Below are 18,216 nucleotides of genomic sequence, written 5' to 3' on the forward strand. Positions count from 1 at the left end.
TAGTGAATAACATATATAAGCATTATTATTTTTTAATGTGATATGACAGATACGCTTTAAGAAGTCATACAAGGCATAATTGTTCTGACAACAAGCTGTAAGACTGCAGGGGATATATCATATCTTCAGCAGACTATGGGTTATTATTGGAACCTTTCAGCTATAAAGAGGAAGGTATAGAGGGAAAAAAAAACACTGTATAAGACCAGTCAGCATTTTTGTAACCATTGTATTCAGAGGAAACTATCTACATAACGCAGAACGCTGTCTCGTGGTCAGATGTAAGGTGTGCTTCAAAAGAGGACAGAACACGGTTATAAAAATCTAACAGGTAGTAGTTTAGGTGGTGGATAAAAGTTTGTGTCTACATTTCAGAGAAAAGGTTTTATGTTTTTATGTCAGGGATCTTGCTCCGACCGGGAGCGTTCTCTTATGATCCCCTCTGCTCCCGGCAGTGCTGCGGGTCGCATTGCGGGACTCGCCCGCATGTCAACCACGGACTGCTGCTCACCCTCTGCCCCGTTCTCTTCTTCTCCCATTGGTTCTATTCCTCACCTTGCAGGGCGCGCGCCGGTTCTTCTAAATTTAAAGGGACAGTGCACCAATAATTGGTGCTGGTCGGAAACCAACCCTATTTAGTTCCAGCACTTCCTACTGTTCCCTGCCGGACCTTTGTGCCTAGTGAACGCATTCTTCTGTGTATTGCCTTTTAGTGTTCCAGAACCTCTGCTTGTGACCTTACCTTGCACCTTTGCCGCCTGCCTCCTGACCTTGTGCCTGTGACCTGACCACACTTCTCTGCTGCCTGCCCTTGACCTTCTGCTACAGCTGACTATTCTTGTGTACTCCAGTGCCAAGTTTCGACTAGGCAGCCTGTGTGGACCAATCATGTCAGGGGTAGCGACCTGGGTGCCGCCTGCTCCAGCAAGCCCATCCCGCTTTGCGGCGGGCTTTGGTGAAAACCAGCGGCACCTTAGACTCCGCTCCCTGCTACGGTTCAGTCATTGTTCACACAGGTCCAGCGGATCCACTTCCTCTAGCCGCTTACATTTTACATGTGATTTATTGTATTTTGCCCAGTATAGCTGACACTGCAAGCTGTAACAAGGGTTAAAGCACATACACACACTTACACACACACACAGGTTATGCAGAGATTTCACTGGAGTTAGTTCAACTTATGAGCCAAAGCACATGTCAGGTGTACTTCAGGGAAGTCCAATAAAGGCCCTTTTTCACCTGTCCCTAGCTGAGTACGAGTTAATAACACAAGTTGAGACAGAGAGGAGAACACCAGGAGAGTCCGAGAGAGAAATACTAAAATTAAAGGGGTATTCCAGGAAAAAACTTTTTTTTATATGTATATATATATCAATTGGCTCCAGAAAGTTAAACAGATTTGTATATTACTTCTATTAAAAAATCTTAATCCTTTCAGTACTTATGAGCTTCTGAAGTTAAGGTTGTTCTTTTCTGTCTAAATCCTCTCTGATGACACCTGTTTCGGGGAAACGCCCAGTTTAGAAGCAAATCCCTATAGCAAACCTCTTCTAAACTGGGCGTTTCCCGAGACACGTGTTATCAGAGAGGATTAAGACAGAAAAGAACCACCTTAACTTCAGAAGCTCATAAGTACTGAAAGGATTAAGATTTTTTAAAAGAAGTAATTTACAAATCTGTTTAACTTTCTGGAGCCAGTTGATATATATAAAAAAGTTTTTTCCTGGAATACCCCTTTAAGTTCAAAATCTAGCTTATTCCACACTGACAGGGTGTCCATTGTCCACTACATTTAAAAGGAAGCCTTCAGGAGAAGTTTTAAAGGACCTGAGAGCGCACAGAAAACTGGGTTTTGCTTGCCTCAAGGTCCTGGTCCAGTTAGCAGTACTTATTGCAGAGTTGGGGAATACCCACCTGGAAGGGCCAGCTGGATCGTGTCGCTTTAGGGTGCATTTCCACCTGGCATATACGCAGCGTATTTCACGCTGCACAAAATTTACGGCAGCAGCGGCAAATACGCTGCGTATTCCTTGCTCACTATACACACAGGGCTTTCCGGCGGCAGCCCTGTGTGTGCAGTGAGTTTTGGAGGTGAGGCCGTGTGCTGGTGTGACTGTGATGCACGGCTCCGCCTCCAAAACTCACTGCACACACAGGGCTGACACCGGAAAGCTGCCCTGCTACGTATATGCCAGGTGGGAACGCACCCTTAAAGTCTAAACAGTTAATGTGGAATCTTGTGGGAAAGTTTGCAAACCACATCTGTTACACACCTAAGAAGACTATGCAACAGTGGCTACATTTTAGGATTGTGCTAAAGAGCCCCACAAGTCATATAAGCCAAAGTCACATATCTTCAGAGTCAAAACCCAAGTGAGACTATACTCTGATCAGTGACCAATTCATGTCCTTGGATAGACCCGAACAGAACTCCTTATCTAGAAGGTCTTCATTCCAAGCAAAGTTTAGTCATTGATGCATTGCAACAAACACCTCTACCCTGCACACTAAAGGAACCCTTGCAATGGTTTCAGCCCGGGACTTTGTGTACTTGCTGTTTACATCTAAAATTGTGTTGCACCTTCTCCTCGTTTCCCTGTGTCTGGTAAACTACATGTACCACAACACTAAGGGCATCCCGACCCACATCACTAGTACACGGTATACAGGGACGCACCCCAAGAGTCTAGCTACATTACCAACAAGTGCAGCCTCTCCATTGACAAAAGCTGTGCGCACCAAGGGCTGGGTTATATGGTTGAGTAATGAGTTGCAGATTTGTAACAGACTTGTTTGTTTTTTTGCTTTGTTTTGTCCTTTAATGTTTCATAAATTTCTACAGCATTTTTTGTTTCTAAAGAAGTTTGTAGGGTACAATTTCCTGCTTGAGTTGAATCATATGCAAACAATGACAAAAAGGTTCCTCACTCCACCCAGAAGTACATTTTTCATTTTGGTGGTGTTAAGATATCCGTTAACATGATCATTAATTTGCCTCATTTACATTCCATTTGATTTATTTTTGTATTTGCTCAATCGAATATTTGCAAACTGAAAGGACCTTTTAGCAATTTATAGAAGGAATGATAAAAAATGTTTATAATCCATAATATAAATAAACATAAATGTATGCAAATGCTCAGATGGTTTAAACATGATAGCTAAAATAGTGATACAGATAGATATTTGTACTTGAAACTTTTTGACACTTTTTTGTTTGTTTTTTCTTTAACAAATACATTTCTTTCATAATAAATGAAAAAAAAAAAAACATGTATTCCAGGAAATCTGTTAGCTCTGTATCATGGGCAGATCTTTTATAGGGGAATAAAAAATATATACCTGTCTCTCAGCTAATGGCAGTTCGCAAAGTTATAAAATCATGTTTAACTTCTAAGCTTAGGCTGAGATGTAACATGCACTCCTCCCTCCCTGTCCTGTATGATAGATATACAGGGTCTGGCTTTTAGCACCGAGCCTTCTACATGAATCATTCAGAGAAGGGGAGGCAATGTAGTGCACACTGTAGTATACACTGGAAATGCAGCTGAAGTTATGTAGGGAAAGCTGGAAGTTGTAGTTCTCCAAAGAGAGTTTATTATATCACAGAGCCTAGAGGTCAATGGCTGAACCTAAGATAATTTCCTTGTTGCTTCAACAACCTTTGTCAATGGTCATCTGGATGTGTGGAATAGTCTATGACCCTGGGGTACTCCTGTAATTGTAGTATGGTTTTGGTGCAAATTTTTGTAACCCAACACAGTTGTAACTGGACACATCCTCTGTTTGCAAATACAGGATAAAGTCTTTTTAAAGCACAGGAGATGTTCTTTTTGCATATGAGAAGAGACAGTATTGCCATTGGTAGTTTGAAGACAAAATTAAACAGTCCAAATCTATACTCCGCTTAAAAGGGACTACAATACCCTATAGTAGAGTGTAGGTCAGTAAGGTTTGTGGTGTGGTAGTCCTATAGAACTAGCTATGGCCAGAGGCCCACTAGGAGTTCTGTAGTCACAGGAGGGCACTTGTTCCTCCTTCTTCCTTCTGAAATAAGTCAATTCTCTCCCTCTTGGAGGTGGAATAGAGATTTTAGGAAATGTCCATTCAGTGTGGACTGATAGCAGCTTGTATGTCTATGCATACTTCACATGATGCCGTATGATTACTATTAACTAACTTTTAGCATGGCAGGTGTGCTGGCACAGGGAAACTCATAGGAGCTCCTTCACAGGCCAAGTCGAGACTTAGACTAACTAGTTTGTTCCAGCTCTCTGGGGTGAGAGGGCTGAACTTAGGAACTCGGGAACTCCAGATATGGGGACTCCTCCCACAGAAAAAATACAATTTGATTATACTCTGCATGCTGCAGCCCACTCTGGCCTCTAAGACTCTGAAGATTAGAAGTAAAGCATAATTTTTGGTAACATTTGCACCTAAACTCTTGTGCCAGGGGAAGACCCAAAGGCTTCTTTACTACATAAGAAGAAATTAGTATTATAAAAAGGCAAATTGTAAATAGGGGGTCCTGTTATTGATTTTGCAAGAAATGGTAACTACTCTTCGCGTCACCCAAGTTACTATAATTTACTTTAATTGGATATTATTTTTATTTTTTTTATTTAAAAAAACCCACAAATTTAAACATACTACAGCTAGGGAACATACTAGGTGCACAATCCATACCTTTAATATTGTTTTCTGTGTCTGAGCCAGGTGCTACAAAAGAAAGCGTTGCCAAATATTCTGGGTTGGTGGTAGTTGTAGCCAATGTTGTAGTAGTGGTGCTTTGTGTTGTTGTTGTGGTAGTAGTGGGAGTTGTGGTGGTGGTAGTTGTAGTAGAAGTAGTTGGTGGTGGTTTCTCAACTTCTACAGGTCTTTCCTCTTGGATGATGTGGGATTCTGAGATGTTTGCTGCCATTTTGACATCTTGTCGTTCTCCTCGTACAGACAACCTTCCTGTGTTCTCTACAAATGGAAACAACGCATTAGGTGATGAAGTTATTGATATTACAGATATACATAGCAACCAACAATCTAGAAAGAAAAAGAGGGAGCGCTCTCAGGTGTGCGGTTTCTAGGAAAAAAATGGACGGAACCCCCCACCTAGTACTGGGTGTCACACTTGGTCCACTGGGGTGGTCCAGCAGAACAAAACAAGACCCAGTGGCGGTGGTATGGTGGGTTGAATATGTGCAGTGTGCAGCTCACTTCCCTTTTCTGTCTCCACAAGGGTACGGAAGTATAGAAGCAGAGTGAATGAAGAAAAGGAGGGAAAAGGATGGAGTGCTTCTGCTTGTAACGACAGGACGGTATAGTTTACTATATTGTTGGTTGAGTGAATGAAGAAAAGGAGGAAAAAGGATGGAGCACTTCTGTTTCTAATGACGGGACATAGAACGCCACGGTAGCACAGGACGGTATTTAAAAGATTTAGGACAACGCGTTTTGGCGCACGCGTTGTCCGAAATCTTTTAAATAAATACCGTCCTGTGCTACCGTGGCGTTCTATGTCCCGTCATTAGAAACAGAAGTGCTCCATCCTTTTTCCTCCTTTTCTTCATTCACTCAACCAACAATATAGTAAACTGACTGCCCTACCCCTTATGGTCTTAATGCGGGTTTCCTGTGATTCCTGTGTCTCTCTCTATTAAATGTAACTGGTGATAGTTATACAAATCTTATACTACTTCTATATATGTATACATATATAATGCTGCATGATTATGACACTACATTTGCCATTAAATTATAATACATACATTCAAAGCAATCTGGTATTAAATGGTCAGATTTGTCAGGCTTCATATACGACATCCTCTATGGCACCATGTAATTGAGTTGAAGATGTCTAGCCTGGGGATATCTAGTTCTCTAGATTTGATTCAGTATGATTCATGTAGAAGTCTATGGAGTAGCTGTATTAGTCTATTGTTGGGGATGCAAAATCATAGAGAGTTGCAGAATCTTGTTGATAAAAGATGGACTCCTGGAAGGTTATTATTCCAAATTACTGTTATAATAAACTGTTATAAAAATATAAACACATTAGAAAAAAACTAAGATATTGCAGTATCCATCTCTAAAAATAATATAGGAGGGAGCATATGATGCGTGTAGACCTATGTGTAATATTCAATTGGCAATAGGAAAAAACACTAGGATACTTAAAAACATACTTTTATTGGTGTACATTTGTTATATAGGCACAAAAAGTTCACACATTTAAACAATAGAAGGTACAATGCAATGTTTGTAAAATTCTTCACAAACCTAGCTTGTCCTATTTTGAGGATAGTTTGCTAGAGTAAGGCTATACTGGCCCTACTAGTCGCATAGGACCCCCTACCTGTTACTGCAGGGAGGCCTTCCTAGAGAACGCCAACCTGCAACAGGAACCTCCTATCTCCCCTGCATTTGCTGACCACCGAATCAGCTAACTGCAGGTACCTGCATCCTAATGGCTCCCTAAACTATCCCAAGGATGCCATATGATATTGCCCTATTCTGAATGTGGAAACATCATCCTGTGGGTAAATGCCCTGTGCCCTCACATACTAGGGTTACCTCTACCAGCCTACAACAATACAAACTAAAATCATACTAAACCACTGTATCCGTGCAAGTATCGCCTCTGCACCTACACATTTGCCGTACCAATCTAAGGACGGTATTTATCTATATACAAGAGGGAACACAAGCCCTTGGACCATTACCCACATAACTTCATCTGGGCCTTCATTATCTAAGCACATCAGAATATCTATCTATACCTCTATGTCGTATCACGATCATACTACTATTCAGTGAGATAGGTGACGGGAGAAACTATACTCCTGCTCTCCAAACACTTGTCCCTGAAGAGTTGCGGCGCTTGAAATTGTGCCGCAACGAAACGCGTTGGAAATATGTGGTTCTAATTTGTACTATATCTGTATGCAATCATTGTACCAATTTGATGTGCTTACAGTTGTATACTCACCAGCTGATTTTTTGCTGGTGACGTGCTATACGTACTGCACCCGGTGCCTCCATTACCTCCAGAACCAGGGAGAGATAGGAGGTTCCTGTTGCAGGTTGGCGTTCTCTAGGAAGGCCTCCCTGCAGTAACAGGTAGGGGGTCCTATGCGACTAGTAGGGCCAGTATAGCCTTACTCTAGCAAACTATCCTCAAAATAGGATAAGCTAGGTTTGTGAAGAATTTTACAAACATTGCATTGTACCTTCTATTGTTTAAATGTGTGAACTTTTTGTGCCTATATAACAAATGTACACCAATAAAAGTATGTTTTTAAGTATCCTAGTGTTTTTTCCTATTGCCAGTATCCATCTCTAATCAGGAAAAAATAATCTAGGCGATGCATTCCCTTTAAATATGTGCACCATCTGTCGGGGCTGTTGCAGTTGGCATGGCTGGAGTTGACTATGGAGGATGTTCACAAGATTGTAGAACCTGTTCCTCAACATCTGCAATCACCCAAAAAGTAGGGCCAACCTATTATTGAGTAGGTGTCCTAATAAAGTGATCATGAAACTAAATACTGAATATAATCATAGAAATCGGTATCGATATCCCCCACCCTTTACTGTCCACAGGAGTAGCATTGTAGACCAGACACAGCGGCGTTAAAAGCTCATGTACATTGTTATATTTTAGGACTCATGTGCATCACATTAAAACCTATGAAGAATTATATTGGGTACATTAAAGGGGTACTCTGGTGAAAAACTTTTTTTTTTTAAATCAACTGGTGCCAGAAAGTTAAACAGATTTGTAAATTACTTCAATTAAAAAATCTTAATCCTTCCTTACTTATTAGCTGCTGAATACTACAGCGGAAATTCTTTTCTTTTTGAAACACAGAGCTCTCTGCTGACATCATGAGCACAGTGCTCTCTGCTGACATCTCTGTCCATTTTAGGAACTGTCCAGAACAGCATATGTTTGCTATGGAGAGTTCCTTTCACTCTGGTCAGTTCCTAAAATGGACAGAGATGTCAGCAGAGAGCACTGTGGTCATGATGTCAGCAGACAGTTCTGTGTTTCAAAAAAAATAAAATAAAGAATTTCCGCTGTAGTTTTCAGCAGCTAATAAGTACAGGAAGGATTAAAATTTTTAATAGAAGTAATTTACAAATCTGTTTAACTTTCTGGAACCAGTTGATTTAAAAAAAAAAAAGTTTTTCACCGCAGTACCCCTTTAAGAATCAGAAAAAAACTTTTACCCTTAGAATGTATGATTCTTAAAGATAAAATATTACCTTGGCCACAAGCACCAATGAGCCCTGCTCATCTAAAGGCTAAAGTCATGTAAATGTAATTATATATATTATTAAACATAACAGGGCATCTAGCTATAAGAACATATATAATTACTGTTGATCCTGAGCATACTTGTGTATAAGCCAAACACAAGTCATGGAACAAAGTTTTTTTGAGATTGTTTTTATTAAATGTTATTAAAGGAAAACGCATTTACCTCCTGGCTATTAACCTAGGTATGAACCGTGTCTTCGCTGTTAAATACTCACACGTTATAATACATGACATAAGGATATGATGATCAATTTAGAGCAATGTAAATTGCTGCAGTGAAGAGCAATACTTTTTCTACAAAATAAAAATAATACAAAATCTTTTGATAACTAAAAGGGAACAGTATCCAGACACTGGTGACATGGGGGCATCAAATCCAGAAGCTGAGAGAAAATATATTCCCAGCACTCACCAAGTTGCATGCAAGTTCTTGTCTTTGTTCACAAGATATCATATGGTACAAAGGACGTGTTCCGGCACTCTGACCTTCCCCAGCTCGTCTCAGAGCCCCGAAACACATCCTTTGTACCAGATGATGCTTTGTGAATGAAGACACAAATCTGCATATGACTTGGTGAGTGCTGGGTACTTCAAACATACAAAACTTTGGACCATTCTCCTAGTTTCTGACACATATCCTTCCACTCTAACTACTAAATAGGCACCATCTTATTTCCTTTGTTTTATAGACAGGTCTATAGTACGATACAGAAAAGTTCTGGTGACCCCAACGGGCGGCCACAGAGCTGTGTGCCCTTCTTTGTAAATCCAGTGAATTGAAAATGGGTGGATCTTTACACTATAGCAGTGTACGTAAAAACTGCAAAATTGTACCCCAGTGTGGTCACCAACAAGGCATATAACCAGTCATCACTGAATGGGGTCCAGCTTGGCCCATAAAAGGTGAAACACACAAGGCTCCAGACAAAAAACAATCAACAAATGCATTTCTCCAATCTTAATATGTCTATATGGTGTTTAACCCCTTAAGGACGCAGCCCTTTTTCCCCTTAAAGGGGTATTCCAGGCAAAAACTTTTTTTTATATATCAACTGGCTCCGGAAAGTTAAACAGATTTGTAAATTACTTCTATTAAAAAATCTTAATCCTTCCAATAGTTATTAGCTTCTGAAGTTTTCTGTCTAATTGCTCAATGATGATGTCACGTCCCGGGAGCTGTGCATGATAGGAGAATTTCCCCATAGGAACTGCACAGCTCCCGGACATGAGTCATCAGAGAGCAGTTAGACAGAAAACAACAACTCAACTTCAGAAGCTAATAACTATTGGAAGGATTAAGATTTTTTAATCAAAGTAATTTACAAATCTGTTTAACTTTCCGGAGCCAGTTGATATATAAAAAAAAGTTTTGGCCTGGAATTACCCCTTTAAGGACTGAGCCCTTTCTCGCAATTCTGACCACCGTTGCTTTACGAATTAATAACTCCAACGCTTTTACTGAATATTCTGATTCTGAGATAGTTTTTTCGTGACATATTCTACTTTATTTTGCTGGTAAATTTTCGGCGTTACTTGCATCCTTTTTTGGTAAAAATTCCCCAAATTTCATGAACATTTTGAAAATTTAGCATTTTTCTAACTTTGAAGCTCTCTACTTGTAAGGAAAATGGACATTCCCAATAAATTTAATTTTTATTCACAAATACAATATGTCCACTTTATGTTGGCATCATAAAATGGACATATTTTTGCTTTTTGAAAAAAATTAGAGGGCCTCAAAGTAGAGCAGCAATTTTCAGAAATGTAATGAAAATTGTAAAATCTGAAGGGACAACTCCCAGCATGCCTGGGCAGTCTAGGTATGCTGAGAGTTGTAGTTTGGCAACATCTGGAAGGCTACCGTTTGGGCACCACTGTAACAGTGGTCTCCAAACTATGACCCTCCAGATGTTGCAAAACTACAACTCCCAGCTGTCTGGGCATGCTGGGAGTTGCAGTTTGGCCTTCCTAGTGGTTGCCACAGTAAAGATCACTTTACTTTAACTTTCATTTACCCCCCCCCCCCCCCCACCGTCGTTTCCCTACCTGTGCCTGTCTCCAGCGACAATCCGGGTCCCCACACATCTTCTCCTCCAGGTACCGGCCCCCATCTTCTCCCCGCATTCCCCACGACATCCAGGGGTGGGCAGAACAGGGGTTGCCATGGCAACCCACTGTCCTGCGCTGCCATTGGTCAGAATCAGTTCATCCCCGATCATCCTGAGGGCTAGGAGCGAGGTCGCAGTGCTGCGATCTCCTCCTAGCCCTCAGGATGATCGGGGCTGCAACTGACAGCTCCGATCATCCCTATTTTCCGGGTGATCGGGTCACCAGAGACCCGATCAGCACGGAATAGCAGAAAATCGCAGGTCTGAATTGACTTGCGATTTTCTGCGATCGCCAACATGGGGGGGGGGGGGGGGGGGTCTCAGGACCCCCCAGGGCAATGTGCCGGGATGCCTGCTGAATGATTTCAGCAGGCATCCCGGTCCGGCCGAGGCTATCACACTTCTATTCTCATCCCCACAGCATATAGTCCCCCAATAACACACAGTATACAAAAGGGGTGCACTCTGTAGGATGACAGGCCACCAGAACTTGTGGACTCTTCTCTCAATAGGTGAAGTACTCTGTTCCTTGGCACATTTATGGCGGACCTAGGAACACATTTGATCAGTAAGAATTAAATGAGTTAACCAGGTTCTAGAACAGTGGTCTCCAAACCTGCAGACCTCCATCTGCAGGTCCACAGATTGGAGACCACTGTTCTAGAAGAATTCACTGCTTTCAAGCGAGTCTGTGCAAACAAGACAAATGCCTCAGTCGAGGATGCCGTCTGATTAGTCTGCATAATGTTTGCCTGTCAAGGACCGGGGTGGAGAACCAACAAATTTCAGGAATTTAAAAAAGTAATTTGCATTGCTTGTAAAAATATTGACTTTCATGAACTAGTAAAACTCTGCTAATTCGACATACTGCATGTCACTGACAGTTCACATTGTGAGCCGCAGGCAAACAAATACACTAGACAACTGAGGAGGTTTTGCAGCTCCCTGGATAGATTGCCGTAATGTCACTGATTGTTATTGAAAGCCCTAACAATGCAACATGTCTCCGAAGAATTAGCCCTGATGAAAACATATCCGTATGCTTCCTAGAAGTCTTGTAGACATTGTAAACTTGGCTCAGTAAGAAGGAAACTGAATCCGATAGTGTAACTCAGCAAACAAATTGGACATGAATACATGAATTTTTACATGCAATGGGTCATGATACATTAGCAGGGGCATAACTATAGGAGGTACAGAGGTAGCATGTGCCTTTTTAGGGTTATAAAATTAAGGCCCCAGTCAAATCATACTTAGATTTTCCTTCCCTATCCTTTTTTCCCCCCAAATTACTGGAACGGATGGAGGAGCCTAATGTTCTTTAGCTCTACTCTTCACAGGTTGCTGCTGGAGGTCCTATTCTTAAAGGGGTATTCCAGGCAAAAACATTTTATCCCCTATCCAAAGGATAGAGGATAAGATGTCTGATCGCGGGGGGCCTGCTGCTGAGACCCCCTGCTATCTCCCTGCAGCACCCGCGTTCTATGCGGGTGTTGAATCTCCAATTTCGGAAACCTCTGGCCGTCACGCACCCTCCCATAGACATGAATGGAGGGGGCGTGGTGTGACGTCACGTCCCCAGTTCCGGAGGTTTCCGAAATTGGAGATACAGCACCCACATAGAATGCGGGTGCTGCAGGTAGATAGCAGGGGGTCTCAGCAGCGGGCCCCCCACGATCAGACATCTTATCCCCTATCCTTTGTATAGGGGAGAAAATGTTTTTGCCCGGAATACCCCTTTAATAAACAAGGTACCTTGGTAATCACGGCCTCAAATTGCTCTGCTGGTGCCTGAGAAGGCCAAAAGCAATATTGTATGTAGAGGTAACACCTGCTGGCACCTGGACCTTCGTGCCTCAGAACTCCGCACCCAGACCTTGGTGCCTTAAAGGACAACTGCAGTGGCATTACACTTATCCCCTATCCACAGGATGGGGGATAAGTGTTTGATCCCGGGGGGTCCGACCGCTGGGACCCCCCCACCCCGATCTCCCTAACGGGGCGCCGGCATTAGCGCCCACGGTGACGTAGCGTCGACCTAGAGGTCAAAAGTGATGCCCCGTCTCCTCCCCGTCCCCATAGTTCTATGGGGGATGCGGGGAGGCACGAATGCTGCCTCCCCGCCTCTCCCATAGAGATGTATGGAGGAGGCGTGCCGGCTGCAACGTCATGCTGCGGCTGGCACGCCCCCTGCACGGGAGAGCCGTGGCCCCATACAGGAGGTCGCCGGTGGCCCCAGCGTTTGGACCCCCCGCGATCAAACACTTATCCCCTATCTTGAGGATAGGGGATAAGTGTTTGTAACGCTGCAGATGTCCTTTTAATATTCCAGCAAAGATTCTTTCTGGAGCGGACACTGGCAAAGACTAAGACCACACTAAAATGCTCTGCCTCAATAGACCGCAATGCATTTTAGAGCTGATTCTTTTGGAGTCTAGAGTACAGAATTTCTATAGTGTGAATGTTGCAGCAGAATGCCATTGAGAACAATGGGAGGCTGCTGCACCATATTTTCCAAGTGGAATTCCGCTCGAAAAATATATAGTCTGAATGGGCCCTTCGAGACCAAAAGTTTCCTTTGCCACATAAGACGACAACAGTATTATAAATAGCACATGGTGGTTGGGGGTTCTATTACAGATTGGGCACTGGGAGGCCAGTAACTTAAATTTACATTTCTGGGTCCCTTTGTCACATTAGATGTCATTAATATTTGAAAAGTCATGTTGTACGGTCAGCTTAGAGCTGCACACATGGGCCGACAGCTGATAGGAAGCTAAAACATCTCTAGCTGATGCCTATTTCCTAAGTTTTTTTTTTCCTTAAATGCAAAGTGTCATACAGGACGGACTGAGATGCAGCATGCATGCCTCCTTCCTCTCCCACCAACCCTGCCTGCCCCTCCTACAGCTACCTATTCCGCGCTTCTCCATGTCTTCTTCTGCCCCCCCCCTTTTTTTTGGGTTTGTTTTTTGTTGTGCGTGTGTGGGTTCGGGTGGATGTCATGTGTGGTATGTGGAGGAGGCCCCTGTGTGTGGGAGTGAGCGTTTTTGCACTATGCCGAAAAACGTACTGATTTGTTTCACTGTATTTTGGATTGTGATTGCCTGTCTTACGGTGATCTGTTTGTCCTCGGATGGGGACTTATATATCGTATTTGTTTTTGTGTCTTTAGGGTCCGGAGTGACCCTCTCTCTGTTCGCATACCTGCATTATTATCCTGACTGTTGTTTACCTTACTTGTAAAATTTTGAAAATCCTTTCATTAAACAAAGTTTGAAAAAAAAAAAAAAAAAAACCCTGCCTGCCCTGTATAATTGATGTACAAGGCTCAGTGCTCGAAGCCAAGCAAGGAGGGGTGGAAGCTTGGAAGCAAAACATGATTTTATATCTTTGCTAGCAGCCTTCAGCTAAGAGACAGGTATCATTTGTTTTTCTCTCTCTCGGATATCTGTTCATGTCTGCCGCCCTGAGCATGATATAGAGCTGAGAGATTCCCTTTAACAAGAATAGGGAACATTATATTATGAAGATTGTTTCTGATAACAGATTGTAATCTTACTCATAATGTTTCAAGTCTGGTTATTCCCTCTCCCTTACATGTTGTTTATGCCAAGTCCAATGTATTTGGAAGCTCTTCAATGTGGGTGTATTAAGCTTCTGTTACACACTTGGTTGAGGCATCATGTTTTCAGTCCTGGTTCTACATAAGGGTGGGCGTTCAATCTCCGCTGTCTCTTTCTAAGCATATAATATGAAGTTGAGGTTTTACTGATGACACTACCATCTGCAGGTGGGTTCAGAGCCGTCACACATTACAGCTGGATTACAACCCCTGATGACAACAACAGAGGAACATTTGGAAAATTGCATTGTTCCCTTTTGAAATTTGAAAAAGGGTTGATGCTCTGCACCCATGCTGAAGTGATGCCAGTTGTCTGATGTTCACTGTATAACCTTTGCAGAGGACTATTAAAGGGGTACTCCACCCCTAGACATCTTATCCCTTATCCAAAGGATAGGGGATAAGATGTCTGATAGCGGGGGTCCAGCCGCTGGGACCCCCGCAATCTCTGTGTAGCACCCAACGTTCGCTGAGTGCGGGTGGCCACGCCCCGTTACATGGCAGCCACCATGCCTCCTCCCATAGACTTGCATTGAGGGGGTGTGGTGTTACGTCACAATGGGTGTGGTAGTGACGTCCCAATCCCGCCGCTCCGCTCCAAGCATTTGGAACAAAATGTTCCGAACGCTGGGGCAGCGGAGTACCACTTTAAACTAACGGCGAGTATCAGATGAATATAGATAGACCTGTGTGTCAACATAAAGTATAATAGGAAAAAACACTACGGTCTTAAAAGTTAGCTTTTATTGGTATACAGTAAAATTAGAACATGTGCAAAACTTTAAAGTGCAAACTGCATTGGTAACAGGATAATATTGTCAAACACAGCTGGTCATGGACAATAGACCAGTCACCAATGGCACCTATACACTGACCCTGCTGGTCTGTGCAGACCCCCTACCTATTAATGCAGGGAGGCCTTCCTAGAGAGTGTCTACCTGCATCCGGAAACCTCCTGCCACTCCCTATTTAGGAAGGAATGGGGAAGATACCAGGTGCAGTATAAGTGTAGAGAACGTTAGTGGTTCACATAGACCTCCAGAACACATTCAGTGAGTTAAGGAAATACAAACACATATATACAATCTGTACAGTGATTACATAACCATGCTAATCACAATAACGCAACATCCCACCGCGTTTTGTCACATAGCCAAGGGGCACAACTCATCAGGGACTAGGGCAGAGGGAACAGGAGAAATAACACTGATATCAACTCCTGTCACTCTTCTCACAAACAATAAACGTCACGATATGGAACAAGGAGGTGATGATAAAAATAGGGTACACTATGATGAAGAGACCCCATATACATGTCCATAGAGTTATACAGGTAGTCCAAACAAAATCAGTCTTTATCCCACTGATAGATAAGTTGTGATATTCGAATGTTATGTGATCCTCTTAATATAAGCTCTGGTTCAGCTGAATGGGATATAGGTAGGTAGCATCTGTTGCAAAAGAGGCATCCATAATTTGAGCCTCTACATTAGGGGCGTATCATTCCAGTGGAGTCCTACCAGGGGTCTCTATGTCAAATATGTACCTAAGAGGGTAGATGATCAGTCCAGTGTGAGATTAGGAGCCCGATGATCGTGTGGCAAGAGTGGCTGCTTATTCGCAGTCTTATGATCTCTGGTGACGAACGGCTCCCGACTGGCGTGGCCAAGTACGGAGTGCCCCTTTAAGCACCAATAGACTGGATGGACTTGATTATATAATGAAAAATAACACTATACCTTGTGTTTGGGGACCCATATAGGAAATTGCTTAAAAGAAAGCCTCACGTATGATCTAATGCAGATAGCGCTGGAGACAGTTTGATGGGAAACAGCTGGGATGTGGAATGTTATCAAGAAAACACTGAAAAGTCAGGTTGGAACCATGCAGTTTTGACATTTAATATTCTCAAGTGCATTCCATCATGTATAAAGGAAACACATCATCTTAAGTATCATCACGCCTACCAATGCTATAAATATATATTGAGCCGCATGTTGAGGAACTGAACAGATAACATCAGACAGTAATGCGCCGTGATTTGTTTTCTGAGTTTATAAACTTTTAAGTCTCTTATCTTTGAAATGTTATGAGTATTGAAAGACAAGCAGAAACATATCCAGCTGCCTACAGGATGAATGGGAAATTAATAAGAATTCAAAATGTCCACTACCTTGGTTAATTTTCTACTAGGACTAAGTAAGTGGAAAGTTCTTACTTGGGAGTTTAAAGGGACAATGTCATCAATTTCATGCTGCCTGAACCACAAACTATGGGGATGGTTCCTGGCAGCTTTTCCTGCCCCACCAGCCTTGATTAATAGATTTCATCCTGTACCCAAATAACTAGAAGTCTATCAATCAAGTCTGGTAGAGTGGGGTGATGACTCATGGTTCAGGCAGCATGAAAGTGATGACAGGGTTTTTTTTTCAGGTGTTCAGATTGTTCCAGATAATGTCCTGTGCTGAAGCACCCACCACCCAGCACTGGTATGCTGAGGTAATTCTCCGGCCTATCGCCGCCATTCCCAGAAACGATAGGTGCATGTAATAAAAGTGACTGAAGGTCCCCATGGTACTTGAAATTTAACAAACTTTACTTAAGTGCTTGCGGTACATCCAATGAACAATGACAGTCTCAGGCAAACAGTCTCTATAGATCTCAATGACTGACAATTGTTGCGGACCCTGAGTGATATTAAAAGTCTCTGAATTTAGGGTAGTTAATGCTGATCCATCCGGATTTAGGTGATAGATAAGGTCTGGTGATCCTGCAGAGTGCTTAGGGATTGCTACACTCGCAATTCTAGATATATCAGCCGTTGCCGCAAGGCTCAGGCCTAACTCACTGCGATATACAGCTGCGCAGATCCTGCTCATTTGACAGCCTGGGAACAAGAGAGCGAGAACATGGCCGCCGCTCCCTAATATGGGCAGGGGGCGGGGCTAATCTGATTGGTCCGAACATCTGTCACTCATTGTTACAATGTGAAGGGATTGACTACGTCACAAGGACCTCCAAAGGTCCTCAAGCAGAATTACCATAGAGTTCACTTAACCACATGACCCGCAGGTCCTGCTACGCTACAGACTGGTAATTCACTATTTATAAGGCATTTACATAATATTTACATATTTACATGATTCCCAAGTAAGCTATTGGAGGAATAACTATCTGGATGAGAGGTGACTAGGGGTGAACTACACATTGGAGACCCCAACGTCCTAGGGACTCTGGCTATGGGGACCCACACACGCAGGTACCGGATAGGATACGGTACCAGGACACCACAAAAGCATAGCAAAAAAATTACCTTTTTTTTGTTTTGCCATTTACCATTTTTGCCTTTTTTTTATTTTTACGGTGTGTAAACATGCCTTAGAGGAGAAAACCAGTTAGTAGTTACAATGGATGATGAAAAGGGGAAGAAATTGAGTGCGCGCAATACCTGGCCGCATAGGCAAAGGTATTGCTGACTACAGGGCCAGGGTTAGCTTAAGTGGTTTTGGTGTTGGGGGTTAATGACCCGACCTGAGTTGGGCGGTCTTTGGTGGCTTGGTGGGGATGGGGGGGGGGGAAGGAGTGGGGTCCACCCCCGAACTTTCCCTCCCCTTCTTTCCTCTTCCTCTTTATCTCTCACTAGCCCCTGTGAGGCTTAAATCCAGTTTTGTTTTGCACTACAGGAGGCTTTTTCCCTCCTCCTTTTTGCTGATGCTGCTGTTTGTACACAAAAAAAAAAAATTTTAATAAAAAAAAAAAAGAGAAAAAAAGAATGATTCTGGACTTTTACTGTTTTTCCTTGTATCAGTGGATTTTGAGTGTTATGTGGAAGAATTTTGGTTGTTTCTAGATTGGGTTTGCCTATGGCGCTTCCCTGTGGGTTGTTTTTCCTCTTGGTGGCCGTGTTGTTGTTGTTCTTGTTTTTTTCTTCAGGTTTATTTGCAAGTCACAGCTGGTGGTGGAGATTGAGAAATGGAGGATATGAGGATGAGGGTAGACGGTTTGCATACCGCACCTACCACCAATATTACAATGAGCAAGAGTTATACGGGTTTTTGTGGTTAATACAGTTTACAGTGTTAGATAAATACTTCAATAAAAGCTGTGACCGACCCTTACAGTCCAGCAAAGAAACCTGGTTGTACTTTTATTTATTGGTAGCATAA

At 42.7% G+C, this 18,216-nt stretch overlaps 1 protein-coding gene and 1 long non-coding RNA gene across 5 annotated transcripts in view; one reads left to right on the forward strand and one right to left on the reverse strand.

Moving 5' to 3' along the window:
* LOC130291355 (uncharacterized) overlaps positions 1-18,216 on the forward strand; it is a 68,730-nt gene that overhangs the window by 45,539 nt on the left and 4,975 nt on the right. Inside the window, exon 6 of one of the 4 annotated variants that reach the window (XR_008847904.1) lies at positions 714-1,342. The exons of the other annotated variants lie outside the window; for them this stretch is intronic. This is a non-coding gene — a long non-coding RNA (uncharacterized LOC130291355). Of the gene's footprint in view, positions 1-713; positions 1,343-18,216 lie in introns of those variants that run through there. 4 annotated transcript variants of the gene reach the window in all.
* OLFML2A (olfactomedin like 2A) overlaps positions 1-18,216 on the reverse strand; it is a 109,771-nt gene that overhangs the window by 14,020 nt on the left and 77,535 nt on the right. The window contains exon 6 of the mRNA XM_056540025.1: positions 4,687-4,968. Within this exon, the coding sequence (XP_056396000.1) occupies positions 4,687-4,968 (282 nt within the window). The remainder of the gene's footprint in view (positions 1-4,686; positions 4,969-18,216) is intronic.

Source organism: Hyla sarda, chromosome 9, assembly GCF_029499605.1.
Source record: "Hyla sarda isolate aHylSar1 chromosome 9, aHylSar1.hap1, whole genome shotgun sequence".
Taxonomy (NCBI): Eukaryota; Metazoa; Chordata; class Amphibia; order Anura; family Hylidae; genus Hyla; species Hyla sarda.